Source organism: Labrus bergylta, chromosome 13, assembly GCF_963930695.1.
Source record: "Labrus bergylta chromosome 13, fLabBer1.1, whole genome shotgun sequence".
NCBI classification, from domain to species: Eukaryota; Metazoa; Chordata; class Actinopteri; order Labriformes; family Labridae; genus Labrus; species Labrus bergylta.
In genome coordinates, this window is record NC_089207.1 from 24,053,788 (window position 1) to 24,067,342 (window position 13,555).

The 13,555-nt window shown below is 40.4% G+C and overlaps 1 protein-coding gene across 2 annotated transcripts in view; it reads right to left on the reverse strand.

Moving 5' to 3' along the window:
- The window catches only part of LOC109985372 (dehydrogenase/reductase SDR family member on chromosome X), a 55,600-nt gene that overhangs the window by 8,766 nt on the left and 33,279 nt on the right, over positions 1-13,555 (reverse strand). For both annotated transcript variants that reach the window (XM_065961894.1, XM_020635676.3), the window contains exons 4-6: positions 5,105-5,206; positions 4,161-4,368; positions 2,531-2,738 (exon numbers count right to left, since the gene is read on the reverse strand). In XM_065961894.1, the coding sequence (XP_065817966.1) occupies positions 2,531-2,738; positions 4,161-4,368; positions 5,105-5,206 (518 nt within the window). The remainder of the gene's footprint in view (positions 1-2,530; positions 2,739-4,160; positions 4,369-5,104; positions 5,207-13,555) is intronic.

Here is a 13,555-nt window from a genome sequence, read left to right on the forward strand (position 1 = left end):
TGATGTGGATAGACTGTGCGCTTGTGTGTGCCCACAACCCTGCCTGTGTTTCATCCTGTGTAACATAATCCTGAATAATACTTCCCTTGAGTTTGTTGTTTCAACACACTGTGGTACCTTTAAACGTCATTTCACAGCCAAACAGCATTTCCTTTCCAGAAGATCAGACCAAGTTACTTCATATGATTCAAGAATAAAAAATGCTGCTCCATAACTCTTTTAATCCCTCTTAAAAAAAAAACAGGGCCAAAAGAAAGGTCCTCAGAGTATGCATTAATTAGATTTTTTGGCTATGGTACAGAAAAGTCACTTAAAGCAGAGAGACACTTTTGCCATTTTTATTTTTTATTTCCTTATATTGTGCAATGTTTTGGACATTTCTTGGGCTTAATCTTTATGCAGTTGCACCACCAGCCAATAGTCCCTGGGTCAGAACTAAAAGAATACTTTCCTACCAGGTGATGTTGTTGCCTCAGTCCTCTGATTGGTGTTTGTCTACAAGATGTGCTAAAGAGTACCTGCAGTGTCTGAATGAGAGGCCACAGGGAAGAGACAAAACGTCAGTATATGCGACCTGTGAGTAAGAAAAGTCTGCTGTGTTGCAGCCGTAGAAGAGCTGCAGGTGTCACGGGTTGAGAAGAGAAACACACAGCAGGCAGGATGAAGCCTCCCTTTGGCTAAGAACAAACTAAATCTGGCACCTTCTTGCAGGTGCAGACTTGTGTGAGTGTGTCTGGGTTCTTTTAACGGCTCAATAATAATAGTTAGCAGAAAATAGAGAAGAGAAAAGAAGAAAAATAAAAAGAATGTTTTATTTCTCTGACTTCCCCACTGATTCTAATCTGTGGCTCTCCTTCCTCTCTAGGTTGCTGAAAGTTTTTTTTTTTTAAAGCTTTGTTACTCTGGGAGTCGTGCTTCGAGGTGTTGTGGTGTGCACTTTTCAAATAGTAAAATTGCAGGAGGTGCAATGTCAACAGAATGAACTAAAACCTGTCATGGTGGTACTTTTTGTTGCTTGATGCAAAAGGAAAATTTATTACTTTTTGTTGTTTTCCATGACTTTTAAAGAACGATTAGAAGAACAGTTCATCACTGTTACATTAGTGTAGCACTCCCAGGAGAACAAAGCCATTAGGTTGCTTTGCATGTAGAGTCAACTGACTGCAAACAAGCAGACGATGCTGCTGCCGTCACAGATAATGTGGGTTAGACGATCGCAGCAGGCTTTCATTTACACAAGGCGGACTTTCAGTAAGTGTATTCTCTGCTATCAGCAGCACTCCATCCCTGTGCTGGGTAACACTGAGGCCACGTGTGTAGGACCTGGTTTACTGCTAAATGTATCCTATAGTGGTTACACAGCTTATGCACAATGTAGTGTTGTGTGACCGGACAGGTGGTGGGAGGGGATGAGCTTTTGTTTGAAAAATGTCTTTCATACAGACTTATTCAAAAAATTACCTTGGAACGTAGTTCAAAATGGTTGATGTAAAAGTAACACTGCTGTGACACAGAGGTCTATTTGTAAAGTGTTGAAGAAACGTGTCGCTCCACCTGCTCTCTCTCTTTTTTTTAAAAATCGATGTTGGTGTGAGAGAGTCATCAGGGAGTGCTCAACCAAGCGGGTTGAAAGTGGGGGGGGGGGGGGGGGTTGTTTTGTTAGAGGATAAATATTTAAATTTTTGTCCGATAATGTGCAGCTCTATGTTTGATGAGATCAAATGTAAAACAGTCAGCCGCCATATCGTCTGAGACTCGTTTAATTGATAAAGTATCAATGTTTTGAATGTTTCAAATGTTTCAAATGTTTTGATTACGTGCGTGGAGATCGTAGTGGTGGCGTGCAGACACTGTGCAGACGGTAAATAAAATGTCACATCAGCTCTACTAGGGTTCTCGCAGGAGAAACTCCCGGTGAAGTCCAAATGCTAAATGTGGCTGTTTGCTTTCACTCATGCAGCTTCTCTGGCAAATATCAGGAGTTTTTCAGGAGTGTTCAGCAAGTGTGAAAGCCCTAACACTGAGGAAGACATAGGCTTCAATTAGTTGGGAAATGAGACAATGAGAACTCCAACCCGAGCTCCTGAGCGCTTTATCACAGTAAAGGATTTTGTTTTCTTACAACAGAAATTAGTTTGTAGACCTTGAGAAAATCCACTTAGCGACTTCATTTTACCCTCAAGGGATTTACTTTTCAGTCTTTAGCTAACAAAACTAAACAAGGACAACAGCAGAATTAACTGCTATTTGGAGCATCAAATAAAATAATAAGGCATTGGTGTCCTGGAACCATAAAGTAATCAATCAGATTGACAGCTTTACAGTCAAAGACGAAAATCTATCAACTGAATAAACAAGTCATGTGTCCTCTAGGAACTCCCTCCCTCCCTCCCTACAGCACAAACATGAAACGTAGTAATGAAAGAAGTTCATCTTTCCTTTATATGTCTTTGATCTCTGGCAGGATGACAGAAATCAGATCACAGTCTACTTGTGAGTAAAGCACATGTAAGTCAGGAGAGTGTTTTACCTTGTAAAGCAGGCGAGCAATAATTCTGTGTGCCAAACAGAGGGGCGTCCAGAGGTGGCGATAGAGAGCCGTGTCCACGATGCCTGGATCCACAGCACATGAACTCAGCGGGAAACCACCATGCTCCAGCTGCTGGTGGAGGTGGGAACTAAATAACAGCTGTGCCAGCTTACTGTGACAATAAGCAGCATGGGCTGAATAAGACTTGCTGAAGAGAGAGAGAGAGAGAGAGAGAGAGGGAGAGAGAGAGAGAGAACACGTTTAGAAGGCTGGAAACAGCAAACTTTTCTTTGTTTGTTATGATCATCTGTTGGCACAATTAGTCTTTTTTTTATTGGTAGAGTAACATGTCCTGCTGAACAAGGACAGGTTCTTTTTGAGTCTAAACTTAACAACATCTCAGAGGCACAACAGGCAAATTTGGCAAACAAGGACACAGCATCATTGAAGCATCTGAAACCAGCCAGTGGAGAGCCGCAGTGCCAATTATTTACACCAGCCCAGGACTTTTCAGTCCAGTACAGCATATTTTATCTTAATAAGCGACGTTTGTATGTGTGTGTGTGTTCCTGTTAGAAACTGAACACATCATGTTTTGTTAAACTGCAAAGTGACTCTTATGTTATCACGTCATTTAAATTCTTATTATATTCATCATTAAAGCAGCCTCTCATATTTATTAATGAAACATGAGTTGAGCTCGTCCCAATGAAACACAGGCCAGTGAAACAGAACAAGACGGTTTGAGAATTTCACAAACTTGTAGGGATAACAAGGTTCAATGCTGCGACATGTTGTTAAAGCTAACAGGTGATAAGGTGTCATTTACACGTCTAATGTGTTGCCAACTTTTGGTCGTGCTCAATGCTCAGGTAAAACTTTGTCACAGTAGTCCCTTGCAACATTGTTGGCAGGACACTCTGGGGCACTGCTCAGTAAAGATCTGCATGTGCAGCCTTAATACATATAATATAAACTGCATTTAAAAATGAACATAATGGCATTATTAATGTTAACATATCTTTATAGATTTGTTGGTCTGTCAATAACCTGCAGCCTTATTTGAAGTATTGAGACATTTTGAACAAGAAGAATGAGTTGAGTGAGGTTATTATGAACTATTTCATAACATGTTACAAGAGGCTAAGCACATTTAAAATAAGCCTCAGCCCCCCCCTTGTAAATTTTGTAACAACTCAATGAGGGTTCTTTGGCTGCTAATGCTTCTGGACAGCTGAGCTTCTAGCTGGAGTAAGCCTGAGTGAGCTGGAGTCAACGTTTTCCCCCAAACGCAGAGAGAAAATGAGACACAGGAAGTGCAGGTAAGTGGCTAAGGGGCTTGCAGTATTGTTTAGCCAAAGAAGAAAATATGTAACACAGAGGAAAAAAACCCAAGTTAATGATTAATCTATGTTTCTGTCTGATCAGGAAACCGATGACAGCGCTGACTTGGTGAGTGTGGCGTTATAATTACTTACAAGAATGATTGTCTGCTACAAAAATTTGGCCAGTTCAGATAAAAAAAAATAAAACTTTATGTATTTATTTGAAGTTCTTTACATGTCCTTTCCTGCTTTCTTTACAATACGTCATGCCATATGGTTGTGACTGTGTGTGTGTGTGAGCCCACCTGCTGTTCAGGTCATTTATTCTGATCTCGCCGAGGTGATGGGCAGACGAGGAGACGTTGACCACACGGGAGAAGTGACCACATTTGCCAGACTTTTTTAGTGTGTCAAGGAGGAGCCAAGTTAAGAGGAAGTGGCCTAGGTAGTTCACTCCAAAGTGCAGCTCAAATCCATCCTCAGTACGGCCCTCTGGAACCAGCATGACACCCGCTTTACACGCACAAACACAAGTATTTAAAAAAAAAACAGAGCAGGTTCAAAAGTGCAAACAGACATGACTTGGCATACAGTACTCCTACTATCCTCTGCCTTTTCTTTCATTTGTTCCATTGTTCCAAACAGTGCATTGTGTACTTCATGATGTGTTCTTAATGAGCCTCTCACAGGATAACTCTGCTTCAGTGTCAGCAGCCAGACAGAGTACATAAAAATGTAAGACATGATGTTTAACAGGTGCAAAGTCTCATTGGGGGCTTTATTGACTGTAATACAACACATTTGTTTCCTTTTGGTTGGCTTTAATGGCTTGTTATTACATTTCTGAAAGCTTGGTTAAGTGATGGTAATTGACCTGTGAAAGCTGTAATCATCTCGCAGGCCACTACTGCTTTTCTTATCATTTATATCAGATCAAGTGAAATTACACTTTTTTTTTTTTTTTACTTTACATGGCGTTCACAGGAATGCAAGCCTGAACGCACTCATGGACAGATTTAGCGACATATGTGGAGGAAGTATTCTAAAAATTGAACACTCTGATACCATTTGTAGCGTTAAATGGAGCATTATTGGAGTTGAAGATCGGACCTTTTGGAGCACATGGAATAATAATTTCAAAATGTACTGTAGGTCAAATGTCTTTAAAGCAGTCAGTACAGCATCTAAGTTGTTGTGCAGAAGATTTGTACTTTTATTTCTGAATACAAAACACATTTCCATCACTCACCATTATTGACCAGAATGTTAAGCTGCAGGTCCTGCTCCTTGAAGCGCTGGACAAATTGATGGACAGATTGCAAAGAGGCCAGGTCCAGTTTCATGAACTCCACTGAAATGATGAGACACACACACACACACACACACACACACACACACACACACACACACACACACACACACACACACACACACACACACACACACACACACACACACACACACACACACACACACACACACACACACACACACACACACACACACACACACAGAGAGAGAGACACACATATCAGGAGCCATTGTAAAAGGATTATTTCTCCGAGCCGTTTTGGCGGAAAGACATCAAAGAGTGTATTAATCATCTCTTTTGGCGAGCTCGGTGGATTCTTACACTACAATACAGGCAGGCTCCACGCTTCTGTTGCTCCAGCACATTATATCAAACCTAATACTTCTTCCTGAGCTCCATCAAAAGCTTAATACAGCGTTCTATCAGAGGCTAATGTATGAAAAGACACAAGGTAAGAAAGTAACGGCCAGGAGGCAGGTATCATCAGAGCGTGACAGGAACTTTGTGTGCTTCAATGTGAAAATATGTATGCTATGAAATGACTTTCAGGTCCTGAGGAATAGACATACTAAAATAAATAACATGGGGTAACTTTAAATGTTAAGACATGTTTGCCTCATGCAGTACTTTTAATAATGAACTACTGTAAAAACATCTGGCAAAATGTTGAAGCTAAAGAGATTACAGGAAGCACTGATCTGAAGTTGACCCTCTGTCATGCACTTGGTCAATAAAGAATATCATAGCAAACGACTTAAAATAACTTTGTGTTGTTTCCTTTAAAAGATTTCACAGCCAGTGTTAGAAGTATTTTAATTAAGGGATCCAACAACACTGAAAACACACAAGAACTAGGTTTTAATTCTAGGTGAAATATCTGATCTGCACCTGTGTATTCAAACTCAAGAGAAGCACTCAGGGGCGCCGGTAGCGTAGTGGTTACTGCGTGCGCCCAGTGTACCGAGGCTGTGGTCCTCCAGATGGGAGGCCGGGTTTGAATCCCATCTGTGGCTCATGGCATGCATGTTGTTCCTCACCCTCTCCCTTATGTCAAAAATACATTGAAGAAACAGAAGCACTCTTTAAGTAGCATATTCCACTCACTGGATGCAAATCTGTATAAGAATAGGAGCATTAACACAAAGTTTAGTGTTTAATCGGCGCTGACATTAATTAACGATGTGACATTACTTTACACACATTAGCATCACAGCTCTATCATACCTGCTTTTTCACTGCATGTCATAAACAAAAAGAGGCCACAAATGTGTCACCACATGCTCTTTCCTTTACTTCTCCTGTCAAGTTAAAACTGCAAAAGACGCATCCCAAAAATAAACAGTATGATAACTAAATAAGGTAGCTGGCACTTTACAGTCATATCGCATTAGAAGCTGGAAGTTTGGCATCCAATCGACGATGTTATGAAGCAGACACTGCAATTAGAATTCAGTGTTGTTTGCTTGTGTTCATACTTAAAAATATTGTAATATCACAATGAGTCGAGACTGAGTTGATTTAGAGTCGAGGCCATGACAAAAAGTGCTTTAAGATACCTAACCTATTGAGCTCCTTCAAGAAACATGATTACTTATTATATCTTGCAACAGGTGACTTACTAAAAACTTTGTAGGTTAATGGCAAAGTTTTCCAAAACAATTAATTTCAAGAATGTCTTATTTACCCTTAGAATATTTTATGGGCAGCTCTGAAGCTTCTTGACTCAGTCCTCCTCTTGGTCTCTTCTCCTTCGTTCACTTTTGCAATAAATAAAAGTAAAGATGTTCATCTCTCCTTCTCCCCAACAGACTCTCCTTTGGCAGTATGACCTTCCCAATCCACAGCACTGCAAAGTCACTTCTAATCTTTAACAGCAAATTGAAATCCCATCTCTTACAGAAAGTCTTTAAATTGCTCCTCCACACTACATCCTCCACTGCATGCCTATTGCAGGCTTTAATTTACTTTCCTGACACTCCTCTAAAGGGGAAAGAAAAACAAATTCTGAGAATGTGAAAATACCACGTCTTGAAAGCAACCTTTCTATTTGTGATATAAAGTAAACACCCAATGGATTGATTCGCCCCTGGCCACAAGAACAATCACAGCATTCCATATTAAAAATGTATGCAGAGTCAAAACATTCAGAATATAAAAGAGTTGAATTGTATAAAGTTGTTTTTGCAACGATGAGGGGTTGAGATGTTTCTTTTCTGTCCTTTCCCTCAGGCTAATTCATCCGTTTGGACCCTGCTTTTTAAACACGACTGCTTTATTGTTGACTCAATCTGAAACATAGCGTCAAATGCTCTGCAAACGGGGAAAGAACTTTAAGAAGTATCCTTCTTCTCTCCCCTGTCATTTTGGATGAAAATATTCTAATAAAAAAAAAGGTGCACAGCCACAATACAGAAAATGTTTTATCCCCCCCCTCCATGCAGTAAGCCTGTAGAGGGTCAAATGTGGTGGACAAAGACAGGACGGGGACTGACAGAGCAGCAGATGGAGGAAGCTTGATAGAGCTGATAGGGAAAAAGGCCGCCATGACAGATGAGAGTGCAGCCATCCCAGATGAAGGTCTGATAGCAGCGTTATCTCTGTGCCATTGCCACTCACCTCCTGATGAGTGTGTGCATGTGTGTGTGTGTGTGTGTGTGTGTGTGCTAGACATTTGTGTGTGTGTCACATTTTCAGTGTGTGCATTAGATACTAGTATACCAGCAAGCAAATGTGTGTGTGTGTGTGTGTGTGTGTGTGTGTGTGTGTGTGTGTGTGTGTGTGTGTGTGTGTGTGTGTGTGTGTGTGTGTGTGTGTGTGTGTGTGTGTGTGTGTGAGTGGATCCTGCCTGTCAGTCCTCTGTCCTCTTGAGTGAGCTCCCTTGGGGCTGGGTCCTTTCAGACAGGTCAGTCATATCAAGAAAGCCCACTGAGAATGAAATGTCATCGATCGGGCACTGGCCTGCTGCTGCCCGCCCTCAATAAGACCCAGGATGTTCTGTAGAGCTCGACATCCACAGCTCCATTTCCCAAACACGCTGACTTTTGTTTATGTTCCCGCGGAGTTATTCAAAAGTAACGACAGGAACATGCCTTTAGGGAAGGCATACTATTTAAGACCTTAAGATGTTCATATTCTCCCTGTCTGATGTTATGCTAAATATATTCTATTCTAAACACCCTGTACATTGCCTCTGTGTGCTGCCTGTCAGCACCTGTGTCTGCTCAGACTTAAAGCTGAAGTTTGTTGGCACTTACAGATGATGTTTCCTCCTCTCTTGATCCTTGCTGGTGTTACTCTCACATGTACATCACTTTGGACACAAGAGTCTGCTAAATGGAATTTTAAAATTATAACCCTGTTTAAAAAATTAGACGTCGTATAAAAAGGATTGCAATTTGTAAACGATTATAATAACAATAATAATAATAATAATGTGTTTTATTTATGGGCGCCTGTTAAGTCACTCAAGGTCAACTTACAGACACAGCAGTAAAACAGTACTGGTAAGTAAAAATAAGAACACAATTAACTACATGAACAAAATCAGCAATAGTAAGAAGGGCGTGGTCAGACAGAATAGACCAATCTAATAAAGTGTGTTTGGAGCTGTGATTTGAAGGTGGGGAGAGAGTTAATGTCTCAGATGGTTTGTGGGAGAGGGTTCCATTGACGGGGGGGGGGCTGCATGGCAAATGGCTCGAGATCCAATTGATGGGCAGGAGGTGTGGTGAGGGTTTAGTGAAGGTTTATAAAAGGATCAGTTTCCTTTTAGGTGTTTTTTATAATGTTCTTTGACCTGCCGTTTTCAAATGGTCTAAAACCCTTTTTACTCCTGATGTATTCTGTTCAATAACATAAAGCTCGACAATTATTCTTTTTTTAGTTTCATGACTAAGTTGAACTGTTATCCTAATTTAACTGACATTTTGGGCACATCCCTTTTCAAGAAACAGGACGCTGAGAGTGAAAATCCACTTAACTTGGAGTCTTGCCGATTAGAAAATGTTCTTTTTCCCTCTCACAAAGTAGGAACAGAAGAATGGACTCAGAGGGATGAAGGTGTGATAAGAAGTTTTTTAAAGTGATTAAGATCGGATTAAATGCATTATATCCTAATTAATCATTGATTTCAGGTGCTATTAAAAATGCATCGGTGCAGTAATGCAATCATTGATGTGTGAGTGACATTTACTCGCTTCACTTTCAGGTTCTGTTACTGTGCAGGCTGACTCACTGTCACACTGGCATGGTTAACTGGGACACTGTGAGAGAACGGAGGGATCACCTACTTTTACCTCTATAATAAGTCAGAATGTCGGCTGTATGAATGGACTATTGTCGCTGAAAGGTGAAGGTGACATTTTGTTTTTATTGTTCTGCTTCACTGCTTTGCTGTTGACAACAAAGCAACTTTCCCACATCGCTTTTTGGTATTTCTTTCCAAACAAAGACACTTGAATGCACCATTCCACATTCATGACTTGGGATGGCTTGAAGGGGGCAACGGTCAAAAGATGGTTTTCATGGAAGAGTGGTGATTTCTAACTGTGCTTTAAAGCTTGAAGACTGTCACCTTCCCTTTCAGCTTTTCATCTCCTCTGCATCACAAACAACAACTCCGTCTGCACTCAATCGGTTCCTCAACAAAGCCAGAGTTCAAGTATCATACACCTGCAGCTGTAGTTTGGAGCAGTAAATGGGATTGTAAATGGACTCTGCCATATCATCATCATAGATGTATACAGCTTGTATGTGAAAACATCATCCTATTGTTATAAGAGGAAATCCCAAAAAGGGGAAAAATGAACTTAGAATGATTTGAATAAACTCAATGTGTCAAAATGTGTCCAAATGTATCATATATCCAGGACAAGTCTGCTAGTCCTCTTTTTCGAATGCTGAAACTGTTCTTTATGTGTTACATTAACGCCCACTGGACTTGAAATGTATTTTCTTTACATGCACTCTGTGAGTAGGTTACATACACTGTGTGATTTTTTCTCATAGTCCACTGCACAGCTCCTACATTGCACCTTTTGTACATTTTGTGTTTTTATTTTTTTATTTTAATTTTTTTATATTTTCTATCTTACATTTTTAAATTCTATTTTATATATTGTAAAAGCTTCTTATACTGTATTATTTAAGTTGTTGCTAGTTCTGCTTTATTTCCTTGTTAATTGTTTAGCACCAATACACCAAGTCAAATTCCTTGTATGTGTAAATGTACTTGGCAATAAAACCCGATTCTAATTCTGATTTTTTTAACAGCTTGTCCTCTTGTGTTTTATTGGAAATGCAACCTGAAGTCACTGAACAGTCTTCCAAGTGGGAGTTGAAACTGCGATAACAGTGGCAGTTAGAAAAATTACATCTTCCTCAGCCACTTTCTCAGTAGTAAACCTCGTGTCATCTTCTGGGAACAGTTGTGATAATAGTAGAAGAAAAAGTGCACTTTGAAGTTCTCCTTCCAGCAAGACTTAAGCATGCAACAGTGAACATCCACGAAAGAAATCTCACTTTGACATACTCTGCCACACAGATTGCCTGGAATATCACAACAAGCGAAAGCACAGTCTGTCAGGACAGCAGGTGATTAATATGTAAGTCGGTTAATGCCCATGGCTCAAACTCACATCTCGTAGTGCTCGAAGAGTTCACTTTGTGGCCTTCGTGCTGTAGCATCTTCTTCTGCTCTATTCTGAGGGGGTTTATGAGGAAAATGTTATCACGTTAAAAAGACCCAACGCCTTCATAAAAATTGTTGATGGAGGCTGGCTGCTTCCTTTGCTATAAATCCCTCCTTCCCACCTGGCTGACTCCAGTAGATTTAATTAAGCTGGATTATCTGTAAACACATCAAATATCTCACTTGCTTGCAAAAACAGGCAGAGATCTGAGCTGCATCTGCACATGCTTTAAAGGGGACGTATTATCAAAAATCCACTTTTACAGTGTTTTTGAACATATATTTGGGTAACCTGAGTGTCTAACGACCCACAAAATGTGAAATAAACTCATCCAGTCCTTTGTTTGTGGTCTGCATAAGTCTTACAACACGGAGAAAAATGCTCCCTTTCAAATTTGCTCTCCTTGTGACATCACAAGTGGTATTCTGGTAAAAAAAAAAAAAAACCCTCCCCTTCCCTTGTATCTTTACCCATGGACTCCACCCCCAGCCAAGCCACAGGTCCACCATTTTTATTCTCCCTAGCAAAGAAGTGATGTCTCCCAGGAAAACTTAGGGGGTGGGCGGGGGCTCATTATATTTAAAGAGACACACACACCAAAACGGAGCGTTCTGAGAGAGCTGCTTTACACAGGGTCACAAACCTCCTCTGGTGCTTGATTCATGTTATATTTTTACCAAAGATTGCACAGATGTTTCATTTAGACCACAGGGGACTGTTTGAAAAGGTGGAAAAGGGGGTCTAATATGTTTTTTCCTGCAGTCAGAGCTTTCACATCTCTTTCAAATCCAAGATCTTAGTGTTATCAAATGTTAACTGACCAATGCGTTTAGATGGATTTAAGTGTTTCAAACACAAGCGGTAAAGTCATAAACTCACCTCACTTTTAAGCCTCATTTCTTTGGATCTCATCCTGCTTTCATCTACCCCCTCCATCGAAATAAAGAGTGATAACACAAAAGGATGAATGGACTGTCCACTCTAAAACCACCTTTAAAGGATGACAAGAAAGAATTGCATAAATAGTTTCACTTTGAGCGGTCTGATAAACAACTCAGTGATATCCAAGAATATTACGTCTGGGCATCGCGCCAGTGTTTGCTCCTCCATTTTTTCCACCTGATGTGGGAGAGAGGATGCAAGTTAGTGACCCAGTCAACCCCAGCTTATAGTATTAAAGAGATGATACTCTCATGAGTCAAAAGTCAGACGGCTGAAATCTGTGTAAAGGCCGACAGTGACGCTGTCTTACAAACACCAGATATATAAATATGGACAGAATATTTACAACCACAGTTTTTAACCACTGCATACTCCCTTTAATAGAAAAATAATATTGAAATTTGACACACAAGGAGCAAAACGTCAGCCCAGATTTTCTTAACTGTTAGACATTCTCAACCTCTCTTTTTTTCTTCAAAACACTCCACATGGTACCTTGCAAAACACCAATTAAGACACATCATTCAAAGCTGAAAGCCTGTGTGTGCTAATTGCTAAACACTTCCGCTGAAACTGCACATTCAATTAGCAATCACCTGAACTCAGAGAGCACATGTGAAGACAAGACATTTAACCAATCAGATCACACAGAAATCACAGCTTCAAAACCATAAATAAGAGTCAGGTTTGATTGTTGGTATTCGCAACAACTGAGAAAGAGTTAGAGGAAAGGGGTGTTAAAGCAAAAGAAAGACAAAGAGGAGAAGGAGAAAAAGGCAGAAGAGAGGAATATGAGCAAGAGAATCCAGAGGAAAAGGGGTACATCCCATGTATCTGAAGTTTCATCCATGAGTCCCACACTTGTGTATTTGCCTTGCGTCTTAGTCTCTCCAACCACAGATGCTTGGAGAGATGCAATCAAAGGAGAGAACAAACCGGGAAATGCGTTTTAACAGACACAAGATGTCCTTTCCTTCATAAGGTCACATGAAGCACAGGGTTTGGGATGACAGCATCAGCTGATCACTGCTGGATCAAGTGTCAGCTTTCACAGTTTTTAGTGTCTGCATACATGAGCACTGTATTAATTTTCATAAAAAACACAGTAAAAGAGCTTTGTCTCTGCAGGTTACCTTTTTAAAGCCAACACCTGAACATGAAGAACAACATGCAGCTTGTTTATTCTGTGAACTGTGTCCTGCTAAAAACCATACAGATCATTTCTACCGACACAATGCTTCATTGCTTTTGTATTTACGTATAAACCGATTTGGCTTGTCTGTGTGGGGATTGACAAACAGAGCCCTATTTTCAGGAACTGTGTTTTGCAATGGTGAGAAACTGTATACTGGAATGTGTAATAACTTCTATGAATACTCTTAATAAATGTGACTTTCATTGTTGATAGTTGGTGTGAGAGAGCTTAGATAAAATAACAGCAGTTTTTGTAAGAAGGGAGCAGCTGGGTATCCTAAATCAGTCACACACTGTATGTGTGTTAAGCTGACAAACACAGACCTCCACACACACACACACACACACACAGGTTGCCCTGATTCACGCTGTTAATCTGGGTCTATGGTTTGAGGCAAAAAAGTGTAACTTTCAAGTGCACCGTGACTAAAGTTAGTGGACAGGACTTTCTGCCTGTGGCCAAATAACAGAAATACTCTTTGTGTGTGTGTGTGTGTGTGTGTGTGTGCAAATGCTTATGATGTAAAGCAAAATGCTTTAAGCCTCATTAACTTACACCCAC